The sequence below is a fragment of the Lepisma saccharinum genome, chromosome 1 (genome assembly GCF_977018435.1).
Source record: "Lepisma saccharinum chromosome 1, izLepSacc3.1, whole genome shotgun sequence".
Taxonomy (NCBI): Eukaryota; Metazoa; Arthropoda; class Insecta; order Zygentoma; family Lepismatidae; genus Lepisma; species Lepisma saccharinum.
The window spans coordinates 103854433-103874448 of record NC_139229.1 but is presented as its reverse complement, the minus strand read 5'-3'; the positions used below and the strand labels follow the sequence as shown (position 1 = coordinate 103874448).

The 20016-nt window shown below is 41.5% G+C and overlaps 1 protein-coding gene across 1 annotated transcript in view; it reads left to right on the top strand.

The window, feature by feature from the left end:
• LOC145998900 (uncharacterized) overlaps positions 1-20016 on the top strand; it is a 94970-nt gene that overhangs the window by 33663 nt on the left and 41291 nt on the right. The window contains exons 6-8 of the mRNA XM_083135644.1: positions 3837-3946; positions 8876-10364; positions 18045-18247. Of these exons, the coding sequence (XP_082991770.1) occupies positions 3837-3946; positions 8876-10364; positions 18045-18247 (1802 nt within the window). The remainder of the gene's footprint in view (positions 1-3836; positions 3947-8875; positions 10365-18044; positions 18248-20016) is intronic.

Here is a 20016-nt window from a genome sequence, read left to right as displayed (position 1 = left end):
AGTAAGCCTGCCTCTACATGCATACATTCGAGGCTATACACTTAGTGTCCTGGTGCCCTAAAATAAACCAGGATGTCAGTTTCCTGAATTTAAACGGTTCCCCTGCCTTTTTAATTTCCAATATTCATACATAAATACAAATACAATATAAGAAAAATAAAATAGGAGATTCTATACATACATATACATATATTTAATGATTTTGAGAGTGTATTATGGTATTGACCTGTTTTGATGACTAGTGGCAGAAAAGTGACACCAAATAACAAATTATATCAAATCAAGTTTAATATATTCTTGACATATCCATCCTTCAAACATGCATTTTTTTCAAGAGCTATATTGTTTATATACAGGGTGCTTGGAAATTCCCCGTACAAACTCCTAGGGCTATTAGAGGGGACTGAGTAGACAATATTTGGAAGAGGAACCCATGTCCAGAAACGTACCCTTTACATGCTACAACCATGACAATGTGTCGGATGTGCCTGTGTTGGTATACAACCGGGTAGGCAGTACATGATGTCAGATGATCACCTGATGACCTAAAGTGTAATCATTTATTACAACCATGTCAAATGAGGTGTTACGTAAAGTCCAGAATTGAATGACGTGTGACTCAATACATAATACAGACAAATTTATTTGGTAACAATCCCAAGGGAATGAAAATGAAACTTACTATTCATTGATCACAATAACACTTGTGTCGACAGTAGAACACAAGAATTTGTTTCTGTCTTCAGCACTGGATTTGTCGCATACGGCACTGCTCAACTACAACAGTGGCTCGATGTGACGACCACCAACGTCATTGCACACATTGTACCGATGAATCATGTTCTGGTACACTCGCTCCATCACACCTGGTGTCCCATCAATCTCTTGTGCAGCGACCATAACTTGAGCCAGCAGTTCTTCCTCTGTCTCTACAGGAGTCTCGTACACCATACTCTTCATAATACGACCCCACAAGAAATAGTCCAATGGCGTTAAATCCGGCGATCGTGGGGGCCATGCGGTTGGACCACCTCGGGCTATCCATCTTCACCCGAATCTTCGGTTAAGATGTCTCCGAACCAGGAGCGTATATTCCAGGCTCGCTAGGCTATCTGCGAAGCCTGAAACCTTGAAAGTAAAATACTGAAGAAGAATCGATTAGAAACTGTGTGAATTAACCTGATTTCAAAAAGAAGATAATAGCAATTCTGAAGTTGGTAACCTGAATTCTTAGGAGTTGGCAATCTGAATTCTTGGGAGTTTGCAATCTGAATTCTTGGGAGTTTGCAATCTGAATTCTTGGGAGTTGGCAATCTGAATTCTTGGGAGTTGGCAATCTGAATTCTTGGGAGTTGGTAACCTGAATTCTTAGGAGTTGGCAACCTGAATTTTTATAAGTTTGCAACCTGACTAGCGTTGGGATGACAACGTGGTTTCCTTGAAGATGTCAAGATTGAGCCTAGTCTTCTCCCCTTCTCCATAGCCTAGAACCAGGTTTCATAATGAGCTAGTCCAGGTCTTAGACTCAGCATATACCACTGCTCCGAACTTCACGTGTAATGTGAGGCGGTGCACCATCGTGCTGAACCACAGTTCCCGATGGACGTTCAATGGCACAGCATCCAAGAACAGGGCCAATACTTTCTGTAGGAAGATCAAGTACACGGCACCCGTTAGCCTGGCTGGAAGAAGGTACGGCCCGATCGCATGACCTGCCCACACATTGATAGCAAATCTGTGCTTGAATCCCCGGACATGTGTCGCATGAAGGTTTTTGTCTGCCCAGACATATGGCTGTTTCGAGAATTGAGGACACACTTCCTAGTGAATTTACATTCATCTGTGAACAGAACTCGACATGGAAACTCGGGCTCGTGGATGCAGCAGTGCAGAAGTTAACACGTGGTACAAAATCGGCTGGTCTCAAAGCCTGTACCTTTGGTAATGGTAAGGATGTAGGTGTTGCTCATGCATAACCTCCCAGACAATGCTGCGAGAAACACCCATTGCATGCGCAATCATTCACGTACTTGTTGACGGGTCCGTTCAACATGGTGCAGTATAGCCTCTTCCAATTCGGGCATGCGGCGTCTCTTTGGAGCACCACAGTCCTTCCTGTCGGCTGTAAAGGTACCTTGTTCTTGGAGCGACTTTGCGTAAAAAGAGTATGCGATTGAGTCTCACGTTGTGGATAACACTCTTGATACAGCCGACGAGCTGCTATATCATTCCCTTCTGCTGCGCCATACACAAGGATCATGTCCGTGTATTCAGCAAACATGTACTCAACCATGCTAGGAGTGTGTATTTTTATACCGTACCTTACAATATACCACAGAAGAAATATGCTTACATAAACAAATTCAAGTAAATTAAATGAACAGTATGTAACATGCACAATTTCAAAGAATGTTAATGGAAATGTAATTCTTAGTTGATTTGATAAAGTAGCTTAAATTTTAAGGTAACAGTTTCATAGATCGGAGACACATTAAAATCGGATATTTTGTGTTTCACATGGTTCGTACTTACCAATTGTGTATTGCGGAACATAGTTCAAGATACCATTATGCTTTTTACACGAGAACAAACTCTATTTTTCACATTCTGAGTGCTTTTTTTTATTCCTTTTTTTGCTTCCGAACACACAATATGGCGGGCACATCTTGACTCAAGTTGTGGGTATGCAGTGTTTCAACCTTCTTCACCGATAGTTCGTCACTGGTGGAAATTATACATTATGCATGGGTAGCTGACGTATAGCCCGGGTAGCTGACGGATAGCCTCACAAACCATTTATGGATAGCCCCACAAACCATTTCCGATAAGGTTAGGTTAGGTTTGGTTGTGTTAGGCAAGCATAGTAAAAAAAATGGGGGTTTGAAACACTGACAGGGGCTTACATCATCAAACATACGCAGCATGTGGTTCTCGTAGGGCAAGCAAATGAAAGCAATGGCAATTGGGCGTCGGTGAGCTATTTCTCTTGAAAAATACATGATTTCCCGGTCAAATATATTCCACGATGAAAGAAAATACCTCGACTAACGTTGTAAACCTTCGAGAAACTCATTTCCGTAAGTAGTTTCTTGTGTAAAATTGAAGAAATGTGTCTCCGATGTATGAAACTGTTACCAATTTTAAACATAGTCTCTGAAGTGAAAAATTTCTGTTTCGTAAAAAATAGCAAACCCTCTGTGTCAGATGACCGGAAACCAAAAATGTCCCTTCTCAGATAAGTGTGTGTGTGTTACAAAATGTGTCCCTACCCACACCAGAAATTCTGGCACTACCACTAATATTATTTCTCATGGTTAAGTTTTATGTTTTGTTCTCCACCCGAGACTCTTAAATTACAAGACTATGACGTTAATCACTAGGATGACACCTTCAGGGAAGCCAGGAGTCTTTTCTCCTTTGTACTCGCCTCTTCTCTGTCACTTGTTTCATTCTCCTATTCGACCTACCAGGTTTTAATGTAAACAAATGTTTGTAAAAAAAATAACAGCTATGTTTTTAGACCGGAACTAGACGAGCCGGTTTGGGAAGAGAGTGATGAGCCAGTTGAGAGAAAGAATGACAAGCCTATATACATATTTGCATACTAACTGCCAAAATGAAATGACAAAAATGCCACTGAGTGGGCATATCCCCCCAACAGATTGCTGTACATCATGAAAAATTTCAATCATCTGGAGTTTCCCTGAGATTTCACTACTTTACTTAAAATAAATTAACAAAGTAGTAGTTTTTTTTTTTTTAAATGCTAACCACTCTCGTTTCTTTTATTACACATTAATAAATGATATTCAATAACTTTCTTTCCTTATTTTCAGTTCCACCTGTACATGAGAGGAATTATATTTTTAACGTGAATGAATACTGTCTGAAATTCTTGAAATGTGGAGATCCTTGCAGCGTAGCAGGCTGCAACTTACTTCATGAGGTATTCTATCAGTTACATTTTGCATAGTTAATGCATGTAATATTTGTATGTCATTAATCTAGCATATCCCTTGATTGAAGATTTATTGTCACTAACATGCAGACAACTAAGTGATGAGTATACTTTATCATCAAAAATGGGTATTTCACACCATATGTCAGGGGTCAGCAAACATTTTTTGTAAAGGGCCAAATATTTAATATTTTACACTCTGCGGGCCAAGAGGCAAACTGGAGATTTTTTTTTAGGTATCTACTTAGAAGAAGGGAAAAACAAGCTTACACAAATATATATAAAAATCAAAGAAGGTAAAAGGAAACACTCACCGGACAGTAGAAAAATTCAAAATTTTCGCTAACTTCGTAGCATCATTGGTGTGAGGAGTTGCCAGGTCCCCATCGAAGAAGAAGCTGTGCGTAGAACAAAAAAAAAACAGTTTTGTCACCATGCTCGTCGGAAACTGTGTGTGGGCAGTTTGGGTTGGGAGGGACAGAGGAATGAGGTTGGTTAAGGTAGGGACGTTACTGGTTGACCTTGTTCAGGCCAGGTGGAGTTTTTGCACTCATGGCCAATATATAGGCTCTCTCCCATCTTTTGCGAACAGAGGTGTTGGCTGGTTGGGGTAGGAGATGGATGATCGCTACCCGGAAGCAGTCAGTGAAAGGGATGTTTTGGTGGTTGGTGTGGAGGGCGACAATGAAGTCCAGGTTGTGGGTGGAGGAGCGGTGGTTATTGATGCGGAGGTTGAGGGCATTAGATGTTTCCCCCAGGTAAAAATCATCACAGATGTTGCAGGTGAGGATGTAGATTAGGTTTGAGGCATGGTAGGTCCCCTTGGGATGGAGGGTAAATTTGCCAGTGGCTGTGTGCACCTGGAGGGTGTGAGTGGTAATGAGGATGGGGCAGGTCTTGCACCTGGGGCGGTTGCATTTATGGGCAGGGGGGTGTTGGATGTGAGGTGAAGGAGTGTTGTGGACCAGGATGTTTCGGAGGTTGGGGGGGGGGGGGGTGGTGGTGTTTGAAAACCACTCTGGGTTTGTTGGGAAATATGTTTTTGGTTTCAGGATCACTGTGGAGAATTGGGAGAAGAGAGTGTAGTGTGTGCCTGATTTGGTTGAGGTGGGGATGATATTGGGTGATGAGTGCAGGTGGGTTGGTGGCAGCAGTTTTCTTGGTGGTGGTGGTGTGTGAGGCAGCTCGCGATATTTGCTTGGTGACCAGGATGGAGGGATAATCACGGTTGACCAGGGCCTGGTGTAGGCGGAGGTTATAATTCTGGCGGGAGGTGGGTGAAGTGTTCAGGTGCTGTCCCCTGAGGGCCAGAGAGAATGGAATGGCTTTTTTGGTGTGGAATGGGTGGGAGCTGGAGAAGTGTAGGTATTGCATTTGGTTGGTGGGTTTTATGTGGATGGAGGTAGTCAGGTGTCCTCCCTCGATGTGCACATCCACATCCAGGAAGGTGATCTGGTTGGGGGAGTATGTCCAGGTGAATTTTAGGGGACGGAAGTGGTTAAATTGGTCCAGAAAGACTGACAAGGATGGTTCTCCATGTGTACAGAGCATGAAGATGTTCTCGTCAACACCCCCCTGCCCATAAATGCAACCGCCCCAGGTGCAAGACCTGCCCCATCCTCATTACCTCTCACACCCTTCAGGTGCACACAGCCACTGGCAAATTTACCCTCCATCCCATAGGGACCTGCCATGCCTCAAACCTAATCTGCATCCTTACCTGCAACATATGTGATTATTTTTACCTGGGGGAAACATCTACTGCCCTCAACCTCCGCATCAATAACCACCGCTCCTCCACCCACAACCTGGACTTCACTGTCGCCATCCACACCAACCACCACAACATCCCTTTCAATGACTGCTTCCGGGTAGCGATCATCCATCTCCTACCCCAACCAGCCAACACCTCTTTTCGCAAAAGATGGGAGAGAGCCTATATATTGGCCATGAGTGCAACCACTCCACCTGGCCTGAACAAGGCCAACCAGTACCGTCCGTACCTTAACCCACCTCATCCCACCCTCCAACATACCTCATCCCTCCTGACCCATCCTGCCCACACACAGTTTCCGATGAGCCTGGTGACGAAACAGTTTTTTTTTTCGTTCTACGCACAGCTTCTTCTTCGATGGGGACCTGACAACTCTGCAGGGCCCCAACTTCCGGTTCCGTCTCTTTCTCCTCACACCGATGATGCTACGAAGTTAGTGAAAATTTTGAATTTTTCTACTGTCTCCGGTGAGTGTTTCCTTTTATGACTACCATGCTCAAGGTCCCGGGTTCGATCCCCGGCCGGTTCAAATCCGGGAACTTTTCTAACGGTGGAAGCGGCCCCGGCGCCCACCCAGCGTCGAATAACATGGGTACCTGGGGGAAACCCTGGGGGGTAAAGGCGGTCAGGGGCGTGATGCTGATCACATCACCCCCACTCACGACCGGATCAAGAAAGTGTGGGGCGTTACCCCCACACCCCCTATACGCCTTCATGGCGTGGTGCTATGCACAGGGGAACACTTTACCTTTACCTGATACATCGGTTGATATTTTTGCACTGATATTAGCCGATACCATTATCTTTGAAGAAGCTTGACGAAAACCAAAATTTGTTCCTTTTCAAAGGTTCATTTACCTTTTCCAACGTACCTTTGGCTTTCAAAAAAAATGAAAAATACGTATTTTGCATTTGTTAGTTAAACGTGGATTCAAGTTAGGTGAACAGCAATTACATGACAAAGAATCCATACGCAGATAAGACTCGCAGTCAAGTATCTTGCAAATCAAGGGTAACGTGAAATTATCCCCATAGAAGTTCCTTTGAAGTCTACCAGGCTTTGTTCCCACAGATGCGGTCTCGTGTATCACACATGTGCTATTCCGTCACATGTTATTTCACAAAATCTTTTTCCTTTATTTCATTTCAAAATCAGAAATATACAGGGTTTGTCCAATAAGTATCGGGACTGAAGTCATAAAAATAAATTTATTGAGATATATTTACAGTGTGTTAATATTCCTCAAAATATGACCCTCCTGCATCAATACACTGCTACCAGTGCTTTTTCCACTCTTCATACGCACCCTGGAAGTCGGCAACCGCAAGGCTGTTCAGGCACCCTGTCGAAGCCACTTCGACCGCCTCAGTTGTTCCGAAACAATGTCCTTTCGGGCTTCTTTTGAGCCGAGGAACTGTAGGGTGCTTGCGGCAGCATTGCCAAATTGTGTTTGGCTAGTGCCTCCCTCACAATTAGCGACGTGTGACTCAGTGCATTGTCATGATGCAGCAGCCAGGAATCGGCGATCTCCCTTCGGATGTGGCAGACCCTAATCCTCAAAAGTTCAAGCACTTCTGCGTAAAAATTCCCGTTCACTGTTTGTCCAGCACCACACCTTTTGCGTCAGAAAAGACTATGAGCAACAATTTCACTCTTGATTTGCTCATGCGGGCCTTTTTTTGGTCGAGGAGAGGTGCTTGTGTGCCACTAAGCACTTTGCCTTTTGGTCTCCAGATCGTACTCAAAAATCGAGGTTTCGTCACCGGTTATTACTCTGTTCAAAAGATTTGGATCGGTCTCCATACGTTCCAACAGTTCACGACAAATCGTCCCACAGTGTTCCTTCTGCTTGTCTGACAAAACCTTCGGCACCAACTTCGTGCATACCTTTCGCATTTGCAAATCATCGGTCATAATTGAATGCAAAGTGGATTTCAGTAAGTTTAACTCCTGTGCTATCAAGCAAACACTTAACTGGCGATCATTGTTCAGAAGTTCTCGCACTTTGGCCACATTTTCAGCATTTCGGATCGATGTAGTCTTCCCAGCCATCTTTGAATTTTTTATGACACTCAAAAACTCGGGTTCTGGACATGGCTTCGTCCTTGTAAGCCTCATGGTCATATCGAAAGTCTCCGTAGCAGATTTCTTCAGTTTAACGCAAAATTTGATGGCACATCACTGCTCGATGGTTCACTGCATTTTGACTCTCAACGCGAGCACTTTCACTTCAGGCACGACCCACACACACACACCAATGACCACGGAGGCAACTGAGCTGGGTCTCCTAGCTCACGTGATCCCGCAAGACCGCCCTGCACCCCTTCCCATTGGCCGGACAAAATCAATCCCAATACTTATTGGACAAACCCTGTGTATGTATATTGTTCGTACTTTTTGTTATTTACAGTGGAACCCTGGTTATATGTTCTTGAATGAAAATTTCTAGGTGTAGGTATGCTTGATCTAGTTTCAGGATAGGTGGGTGGGTGAGTTGGGGGGGGGGGGGGGATGCTGTATGCATATTTTCTTCACTAGAGACCTGTGGTGGTTTAGTCGGTAGGATGTGTGACTGTCACACAGGAGACCTGTGTTCGGGAGCTGATATAAGGTCAGGATTTTTCTGGCCTTGTCCCTGCATGAAGCACCTCTGGGGCTCAACGAGCCTCAAATCAGTGAGTGCCTTGGGGCTAGAGGAGACCACATCAGATCACCTAGAGGTGATCACCTCCAAAATTGCAAAGATCGCAAATGTGTGGGGCCCTACCCCCACATCCCCTAAATGTGCCTCCATGGCACGGTGCTATATGCACTGGGAACTTTACCTTGCCTTACATTTTTAACTAGGGGCAACATCTACCTCACTTATTTCAGCACTGGGCCTCCTGTGACCTGTGGATAAGGAACTAAAATGTATCCAGGATAAAATAATTGCATTTTCTTGTGTGGGGACTGGGAAAATTACATGTATAAAATGCAAAAATTTAAAATCTACCAACTGAGAATCAGGCTTTCACTGTAATGATAAAGTCACTAACATTTCTGAGTCAATGCTACGTGAATTGTCCTTGACTGTACTGACTGTGTTAATTACACACATACTATTAAATATTACAGTGAAAATTTTTCTTTTTTATTTCAGTTACCAATAAATTTACAGGAGAGAATCCTCCATGAAAATCCAAGAAAGATACTCAATTTAGTAGCCTTCCTTGCAAGAAAACATTATACTGATTTCATCCTAAAAATTGTCATGGAATATTGTTGCGAAAAGTTTGTAGCCGAGAGAAATTCCGCAGCATTGGAAGCACTGTTGGAAATTCTACACAGAAACCATGTAAAATATAGCCTTACCTGGGAGATCATTATACGAGCAATCATACGTTGTCCCATTAGGAATGATGATCTGATTTTTCATACATTCATATATCTCGTCAACATTGGTGCCTTTAAAACAAATTTATATGATTTTGTGAACCTGTCACTGGATTTGCAGAATGAGGAATGTAAATGGGATATTCTGATAAAGGTTGCTCGTGAGCAAGGATACTTTCCACCAGATGTACTTCGTAAAGTGATGCAAAATGCAGTCCAGGAAAGGCGATGTTTGAAGCAGGTGCATTGTTTATTCAGGAATGTTCCTCCTGCCACCAGGAAAGATATTGATATGTCTCTTGTGAAGACTTTTGTTCAGTGCTTGGCTGATGCAGGATACAATGATTTTGTTAATGCCGATGCATACATGGAAGTGACAAATGTGCAACGTAATAATTTCATTCCCAGTGCCATGAATGACATTGCTCCACAGATGAACAATATGGTTCCTCGGATGAATAATACACCTCCACAGGTGAACAACATTGTTCCACGAATGAACAATATGCCTCCACAGGCAAACAACATTGTTCCACGAATGAACAATATGCCTCCACAGGCAAACAACATTGTTCCACAAATGAACAATATGCCTCCACAGGCAAACATTGTTCCACGAATGAACAATATGCCTCCACAGGTAAATAACGTTGTTCCACGAATGAACAATATGCCTCCACAGGCAAACATTGTTCCACGAATGAACAATATGCCTCAACAGGCAAACAACATTGTTCCATGGGTGAACAGTATGCCTCCACGGATGAACATTATGCCTCCACAGATGAACAGGATTCCTCCACCAATTAATAAAATAACACCACCTTCAAATACACTGCCATTACCGTACAAGCAGCCACCACCGTTGATGTCAAAATCAATCTCCGAGCTATTTGTGCCCCAGGCGATGAACACTCCGGAAATGCCATTCCGTGCAGAACGTTCTTTTACTTATGAAACAGATAATGTGTTTAAGTGTCCTGCTCCTGTGCCCTTAAGACATCCAAAACCATACAATCAACAGGTTCATCGTGACTTCAAAAGAACCCGCAGTCTTCCCGTGACTCTTGAGGAACTAAGTAAAGACATTTCTTTTACTATTCAGCAACACCAGTTTGCAAAAACTGTTAATGCAATTGAGAAAGTAAGACGTAGACCCGAAATTGTATGTAAATTAGCTTCAATTATCCACGAGGCATTACAACCATATCATGCAGATGTTAGAGTACGTTTTGGCAAATTGCTGCAACATACAGGTAAGTGACATGTCTTTTTTTTTTTGTTTATTTTTCATCTCGTCCTCTTACTTACCTCAATTTGTGGCATAGCATTTCTCAGGAGATTTCACCATCTCCACCCAAAGTCTTGCTTAACTAAGTTCAACTTAAGATAAGCATAAGTGTTAAGTGGAACTTTCTGCCTGGTGCCATACTACCTGGCGACTGTAACTCTTCGTGCAATTTGTTAATTTTAGATTTATAAAAAAGTTGAAAGTCATACTGGGGCTACAAATTGCACGTAGGGTACACAAATCTCTAAATGCTGGTTGGACCCCTATATATGCTGGCCTGAAATCAATTTACCTTTGGTAGCAAGGCAAGATTAGAACTCTACCATGCAATTCAGAAACTGTTCTCAAATTTACATAGCATAAGATTCACATAACTTATTTGGGTAGTCCAGTGACTGTTTTATTCATTGGCAGAAGTCAAATTTAATAATGATGATCAAAAACATTAAGTGTAGCTTGGCAGTGGTATCCAGATTGCTCAATTTATGCAAACAAGCACAAAAAATATTAAGCTACACTTCATAAAATTCTTAACTCCTTAACATGATAAATTAATATTCAGTAGGAAGAATTGTACAATAAAATAGGGTAGGTGTAAATTCTCAATAAGTGTCATAAATACATTCAATGCTGTTTTTATTTATGCATTTTTCAAATTTTATGTTCATTAAGTAGCCCTACTCCAACAAATGATTGAGTAATTGAAGTTATTTGTGATATAATGTCTCTTTCTTTGTATACACATAACTAATGTAAGGATTAACAAGTGCTCATTACCAACATTAACAAGTAAGTGAGCATATGGGAAACACAGAAAATTAATAATGACACTACTACTAATTATCTACAAATTTGTTAAAATTTGTAGCACTAGCCCTCAGACAAATGTAAGGGTAGAGCAGATGAAAACTGAACAGGGGCCACATAATGAAATCAACAAGGTTTATTTCAAACTTAAATCTCCAAAGTTACACAAGCACTTGTCCCAATGTTTCACCAAGCAGTGAATATACCCTGCTCATACAGGGTGCGGCAGAACCAACTAAGCAGTTTTAAGGAGCAATAAAAAGTAAATCTGGATATATAGAGAAAAAATGTATTTGTTTTCTAAATTAGTACAATATACCATTTTACATTCATTTAGTTTTGAAAATAATGTCCTCAAGATGGCAGCCGTCAGCATCAATACATTGTTGTAGACGATTCCTGAAGTTTCGAGCAGCTCTTGCACACATATTGCGGGGTATGGCATTCACTTCGTCAATAATCCGCTCTTTTAACTCTGGTAGGGTGTGAGGGCGGCTTTTGAAAACCTTTTCCTTCAGATATCCCCAAAGAAAGTAGTCACAAATGCTCAAATCTGGTGACCGCGCAGGCCACCGGACATCACCCCTCAAAGAGACGAGGCGTCCCGGAAACATTTCTCTCAAAACATCAAGTGAAATTCGAGCTGTGTGAGCAGTAGCTCCATCCTGTTGGAACCACAAGTCCCCCAGTCCATGTTCTTCAACAATCTCCTCCATTCTGGGTTGCAGAAAATTTTGCAACATTGAAACATAACATGTGGAAGTCACTGTCACTCCTTCCTCCTCAAAAAAAGTAAGGGCCTACCACGCCAAATTGTGATATGGCACACCCCACTGTCACTTTAGGAGAATGTTGCGGTCTTTCATGAATAATGCGGGGGTTATGTTCAGCCCAGTAGCGAAAGTTTTGCTTATTCACGCACCCACAAAGATGAAAATGTGCCTCGTCACTACTGAAAAAAGCTGCATTCGGAGGGATCTGAGCAAGCATTTGCTCACACAGATTTTTACGGTTGGCGTAGTCTGCTGGGCGTAATTCTTGAGCAATCATTATTTTGAAAGGATGGAACTTCAAATCGCAGTGCAGAATCCTTCTCAAACTGCGGTCTGAAATCCCCAATACAACAGCATGTCGTCGAGCAGAACGTTGCGGCGATTGTTGAACTGCCGTTCTCACCCGCTGCACATTTTCTGATGGATCTGCGTCAGCCATGTGTATCTCTTCTTAGAGTGCTACCAGTTTCCTCCAACTGCCGAACCCACGATTGTGTTTGCATTAGGAACGGCATTGTTGCGTGGAATGTTGAACTGGCGCCGAAAAGCTCGTTGTGTAGCGATCACAGATCTGTTGTTTTCATAATACACGCGAACGGCAAAACCACGATGTGCACCGGTCCAGACCATCTTAGCTACTGAAATGGGGTCAACGCCTGAACAAAGGCAGACCACGTGCAACTGTCTACCCCCACCACAGCTCCCGCGGTAATCGATAGAAACTGCTTAGTCGGTTCTGCCGCACCCTGTAGAACTCCTTTGGCTGAGATCAGAAGCAGTTGGGAACATTGTTCGAGTGGAAGTGCCGCCCCTTCAATGCCTTTTTCAATGGACCAAAGATACGGAAAGCGCATGGCGATAGGCCAGGTCTATACGGTGAGTGTTCCAACATTGTCCACCCAAACGTCACCAACGTGTTCTTTGTAACAGCTGACATATGTGGCTGCGTGTTGTCATGCAGCAAAACCACTCCAGAAGACAACAGGCCGGGCCAATTGGCCTTGATTGCTGCGCACATACAGTGGAGGGTACTGCAGTAAAGCAGCATTGATCGTTTGACCGTGGTCAACTCGAGGAGAAGGGGTCCTTCATGATTAGAGCCCGGAAGTTCAGGCATTTATTTTTGTTAAAATAGGCAGGCAAAAAGGCATTTATAATGTGGAAAATAGGCAAAAAAAAGAAAAAAAAGGCAAAATAAACCAAAAAAGGCACATTTGGAAAGTGCTTACTTTTATCTATAATTTCTGGCAAAATGTTAAAATCTACATTGGGAAGAGCATTTCAATTTTCTCCGTCTTAATTGCACATAACTACAAGGTGTTTTTTTAAGTTCTCAACATTCATTGATAGTAGTCTGCGAGAGAGAATGTTATTCATAATAGAAAATGATCTTTCTACTTTGACAGAAGTTATTGGAGCATACATAAAACAAGCTAATGTAGCTGGACTCATTTTGGGTAACAGCATTTTCACCTTTTAGAATATCACAAATTGTTTTCAATTGTTTCAGGTCCTCATTTGCACTCACTACCCGTTTGCACTTTTCCGCAACAGCTGACCCCTTTTCTCCTGGCACTTCCATCATCTGCTGCATAGATTCCTCGTAGATTTTCATGGATGCTATAATTGTAATTGTCTCTGGCAATGCACCATAATGTGCAAAAATAAACTTGAATAGCACAGGAGTTTTTTCACTTCACGAATTGAAGCCGCTTCATTTTCTGGAAGAGCATCTATCACCTCACTGATTTTTTCAAGGTTGCTAGCAAAATATATAGCTGCTGATATCCAGGTTCCCCATCTGGTCAAGACTGGTTGCGGAGGTAAACTAAGCTCAGATGCAACTTCCTTAAATTTTCGGGTTCGAGAGGGAGATTTCAGAAATATCTTCTTTGTGTTTGAAATCAACCTGTCCACTTCAGCAGTCAATCATGCACAAGGAAATGTTAACCGAAAGGCAATATCCTAACTGAGCATGAAATACATTTTTCTCACACTTTTCTCCTTCAGCAATGTTGAAACATGCATGAGTGCAATATTACTTAAATAAAGCAAAAATTATTCACACAATAAACGGAAGAAAAATAAATGCCAACAACGTTTTTTGGGAGAAAAATAATTTATATACACATTTTTTTTAAAAAAAATGGTCAAATTTAATTGAAAAAGGCAGAAAAAGGCATTATTATTAAAAATAGGCAGTGGGGTCCCAAATAGGCAAAATGAAAAGGCTTCTAAAACATTCGAAACAACATAAGAAACGTATATCCGGAAAAATTTTATCAATATATGCAGTAGATAAAAAGAGGCATTTTGCCAAACTTCCGGGCTCTATTCATGATCAAAAAAACATGTCAGCATCACTTTGCTACAACTCTGCAAACATTCCGCTGCCGCAGGTGAAGCACTGACTGACTGACTGCCTGCCTGTCTGCCTGCCTTCTCAGACGATACTGCTGCCCGACCACCTGTGCATATCACCTGCTCATGCACGACTATCTAGGGCCAGTCCATTATGCAGTAGGGATTTCCTTCCTTACCTCCCGCTCTTACCTCTACACAGGGTTGTCTCGCCACACACAATACATCCACTGTTTTGTTTTCATTTGATCCACCCTAATACAAGCTATCTGATACAAATGATAAAATTACTCGTTCCCATGAGCAGTGTGTTGCCATTACATAGTTTAGTTGAGTAAGGAAATGTTTAAGCTTTTAATGCTTGGAATAATGAAAGTACATGAGCCATGCAGTAGGCTACGTAAGAAATCAGGCAATGTTAGCTTTGAACACTCTTCAAACACTACCATCATCCATACCTCATTACCTCATGCTACCAAACGCAAGGACATTGGTCAGGTGATACCCCAAGATAACTGCAGAAATCAATGGAAACAAAAGACAACCCAATCATTGTGTTGTGAGGACGCACTTGGTTGGTAAGTCGGTCATATAGCTGGAAGTATTGTGAGACCAATAAGCTAGGTGACATGTAGTCTGAGTTACAACTAGGATTGAACTGATACTGTTACTAATGCCGAAAATTATTAGTTTCCACAGATTCCGATACAAATCCTTTAACATTGTATAAATATTCAAATTTGTGTACATGATAATTATTAATATTAATCTTCAGTTGCACTTAAAACACATCTGTATAGCTTTCAAATATTTGAAGAATTTCATGAGAGAAAATCTGAATAAAAAAAAGTTATTATTTGAGAAATTCACAACTTTGCAACAAAATGTTTATCCAAAATTGAGTATAATTATGTATTTTCAATAATTTTTTTGGAGGGAGGGGACTGCTGTAGAGAGAAAGCATCCTGAAAAATCTGGTCCAGTCCCCTTGGTATATAGAGTGCAACTAAATTGGGATGGATTCACTTTCACAACACAGTTAAGGAAGATTTGAATTGCAAATGTGAAGGTTGTGTGTGTTGAATGGAACAAACTTCCTTTATGAAACACTCCACAAATTGGCCAAGAATGTGTGAAGCATTTATCAAAGCTTGGGCCTCCCTTATGGTGTACTGGTAGCATCATTGCCTTGTAATGAAGGGGTCCTAGGTTTAATACACGGTGGATGCACGTAGTAGGATGGATCCCATTAAATTGTAGGTCCAGTCCTGATTAACCTCTCTGTGCATAAAGTGAACTTAAAAACAAGAACACAAATTTATCAAAGCTTGTGGTGGTTACTTCAAAGAAAAGACAATTCCTTTGTGTTCTTTTACTGAAATGTAGTTTACTGTGTAGCCTCTCTTCATTGCTGAAACAATAATTCTGGTTATGTTCACAAAATAATGAGCAGTCCAGTAATGTGCAAGGACTGGCATTCAGTTGGTACCTACAATATAGATATACCGCGTGAGGCACCAAAAAGTACCACCTGAAATAGCGAAGAAACCAGAAACAGTAGCGATGTGAGGTTTGCGGGAAACAATAATATCAAATGGGGCTCGTAAATCAGAGGTATGGGGTGGGTCGAAAAATATCGACAAATGGGGCATCTGGAGCAAAGTCATATTTTTTTTAATGGAACGATATACAATAACATGTATAATATAAAAGAGCACACGCAGAGAAACACAACACCGTTGGTCTCATGCATCTACTGCACATAGGAACGAAGATATGGCCATGTGAAAATATGTAAACAAACTAACAAGTGGCCCACTTGACCGTCAGTACCACGGCATGTACAAGTATGAGATGTCGGAAGCCATTGGACAAGATGAAGACAGAACGTGTTAAAGGAAGAAAAAATACAGTAGACATCGTCAGCACCATGTATTTGACAGTGTTACAGCATAATGAAAATGAATATGACAGTATGTCGAAGAACCACTGCGTAAGAAGCGAAAACCTGTCAAAGTGTGTGTTCAAAGTGGTGGCCGTCAGCTGCGATACAGGCAACGAGGTGCCCACGCAAAGATTGTTGCACAGAATGTAGCATCTCGTAGGGAATGTCCCTACAGGCCGCAGTAATGCGGTGTTGCATATCCTCTGGAGTTGTTGGCACATCCCGGTAGACAATGTCCTTCAGCTTTCCCCACAGGAAAAAGTGTAACGGTGTCAAATCTGGGGAACGAGCCGGCCATTTGACAGGCCCTCCACGTCCAATCCAACGATTTGGAAATGTATTTTCCACACATGCTGTAGCGCGTCTTGCACTGTGTGCTGGGCACCCGTCATGTTGGTACCACATGTCCCTCCTTGTCTGAAGTGGTATGTCCTCCAATAGTACAGGCAGTTCATGTTGTAAAAACTGTATGTATCGGTCAGCATTCAGTGTCCCTTGTATAAAAAAAGGGCCAATGAGATGTTCACCCACTATACCACACCACACGTTCACACTCCATGGGCGCTGGCGTTCCACTTGGTGAAGCGCCAATGTGGATTTGTCACCGACCAATAGTGCATGTTCCTTAGGTTGACATTTCCATGATTGGTAAAAGTTGCCTTGTCAGTGAAGAGGATACGTGACAAATCGGGTGTGTCGTGTCGTAACATCCATGTGCAAAACCGAACACTGTCCACAAAATCATTCCCGTGAAGTTCCTGATGGAGGGAGATATGATATGGGTGAAACTTGTGTGTGTGCAGAATGCGCAATACACTTCGCTGACTCATCCCAGCATCCCTGGCAATTTCATGGGAGCTAACGTGCGGATTCACAGCAACAGCGGCGAGAACATTTGTTGCACCTGCCTCACCTGTAGTTGGCTTGTTCCGCACACGTGCTCGTGGTGTTACACTTCCGGTGTCTCTTACCAAACAGACGTCGAGATGGCTGTCGTCTGTCCGGATATCTCTCTGCGTACACACGGTAGGCTTCTGAGGCATTCTTTCGGCATTCCCCATAAATCAGGATCATGTCCGCTTTTTCTATGTTTGTGAACACCATAATCTTCGCTCTTACCACTACGACTGCTTGCTATGAACTAACACGATCTCGTGGACCTGCTATCAAAACTTGGTCTGCGTAAAGGCAGTTCTGTCAGGCACCTGAGAAGTCTTACATGCCGTGGTACTGGCGGTCAAGTTGGCCACTTGTTAGTTTGTTTACATATTTTCACATGGCCATATCTTCGTTCCTATGTGCAGTAGATGCATGAGACCAACGGTGTTGTGTTTCTCTGCGTGTGCTCTTTTATATTATGCATGTTATTGTATATTGTTCCATTTAAAAAAATATGACTTTGCTCCAGATGCCCCATTTGTCGATATTTTTCGACCCACCCCATACCTCCGATTTACGAGCCCCATTTGATATTATTGTTTCCCGCAAACGTCACATCGCTACTGTTTCTGGTTTCTTCGCTATTTCAGGTGGTACTTTTAGGTGCCTCACGCGGTGTAAATGTAAGTTGCTCATGGTAAAATGTACAATAATTATAGCAATTTTATATTTCTAAAAGCAGGGTTGAAATGTAAAGATATAATTAATTTATTCTTGTTTCTGAACATGGAAGAATAGCATTTTTTTGTTTTTGTGGTCTAAATGTGCAGGGTGTTTTTCCTTGTCTTTATTTAATTTCTTTTATATTTATATTTTAAAGGCCGCAGTAGGAATGGGAAGAAATTGGATCCTGATTTGCATGCAATAATGGCAACTGTTGGCATTAGTTTAATAATGCAAATGCTTCAAATGGAAAAACCCTCCTGGAGGGATGCCTTGGGTATCTATCAAAATATGAAATTGTACAAAATGCACCCGCTTGATGGCATGAAAATACCTGACATGGATTCACCAGATGACGGGGTATGTTTATGATCAAGGAATGGATTTATATATAGTAAAAATGTGCTAAATATGTAAATACATATTTTGTTATTTTCACCAAAATATCGAGTTAAATATGGACTTAATATTATGAAAAAATACTTTTTAATAATATATGAGTAGGACACTAAACAGCTGCATAATTTACACTCTTGCACTGTAACTATTACCATGACTGTCTTGAAGAGAATTCACAAGCGAATTCCGTACGTGTGCCACAAAATTATTGCTTCTGGTGCTGCTTGACATGGAACACACTTCCAAAGTTGCCAAAATAACGTTTGTAACAACCAGCATCAACTTGAGCTTCATTCTCTATTGTTAACAATAATTGTAAATAAACAGGAATTTCAAATGTTTTACAACAGCAATAGCAAACAGTTGGCAAGTTTAGAATTGAAAAAAAAATGTGTACATATTATTGTTCGGATGACAGAAAACTTGTAATTAAGTGAGTTAGAAGGTGTTAAAAAGGTTGTAAACTTCAGTTTGTTGCTTCGGACTTTATCAGTTATTCACAAGAACTTAATATAACTCTTTCGTTCACATGGGGACACTACTTTAGACTCTTATTAGCCTCCCATTTGGTTTTAACCTTTCAATATGTTCTGCTAATTGATCTTGGTTAATAATATGAAATATAAATATATAAATTGTTTATTAATTGTAATAATGTTTTTCAGACTAAGGAACAAAAATTTGATTATTTTCAGACATCTGGAAAATTTTGGTTATAGATCCCACATATACAGGAAAATCTCGTTAATACGAAGTTCAAGGGCCCAGAAAATGTCAACTTCGAATTATTCAAACTTTTCAAGGTGGCATTTGTTTTTCAGGTGTAAATAAATTACGTTATAAATTACCCCCATAACGGATGTTTTATACTTGGTAATAGCTCACAAAATAAGCTTTATATATACTACATAATTATATTGTAAGTTTGAAAGGAACTATAAAAAACGTTGCACAAAATGAGGGCACGGAGGAGACGGTAACACCATTTATCCTCTGTAGTTATACCACTTGTTATGCACAGGATGCATTTCAATTGTGCACAATCATTGCTCTTCCACGAAATTCTTACAATTCTAGTTCGTGATAAACCCGTTTGCACCGCGACCTACGGACCTCTCATTTATTGCAAGGAAAACTCGAAGAATCTTGACAGCAGTCACATTGGCATTAGCAAAAGTCGGGAGATAATCGGGCAAAATGAATGTTGGATTTTATACGAGTTTACTAGAGCATTGTCCGTTACAGGATTAACTGGTAAGATAAGATCTCTTGTCAGATGCAACACAACCTTTCTCGGCACCAGACAGAAGAAAAAGAAATATGGGGCTGTAAATTTCATTCTGGTTTGGCCATGAAGGCACATGAAAGGAATGTTGGGGTAGGGTCCCACAAATTTTTGAACTCCACCATTTTGGAGATTATGTGATCGGTACCAAGGTTGTCCCCAGATACCTATTGATTTGAGGCTGGGTGAGCCCCAGAGCTGCTTTATGTGGGCCGAAAAAATTCTGACCTTATACCACCCACCCTGGGAATCGAACCTGGGTCTCCTGCGTGGCAGTCAGACACCCTATCGACTAGACCACTGCAGCTCTTATTTCTGATATATTGGTATATCAGGGTGTTTTACCAGACAAGAATTTCAAGAAAAATACAGGAAATCAACAGGGAGGTCAAGAATTTTTCCTATTTTTAACAGTACAGTGAATTTACAGTGTTATATACTTAAA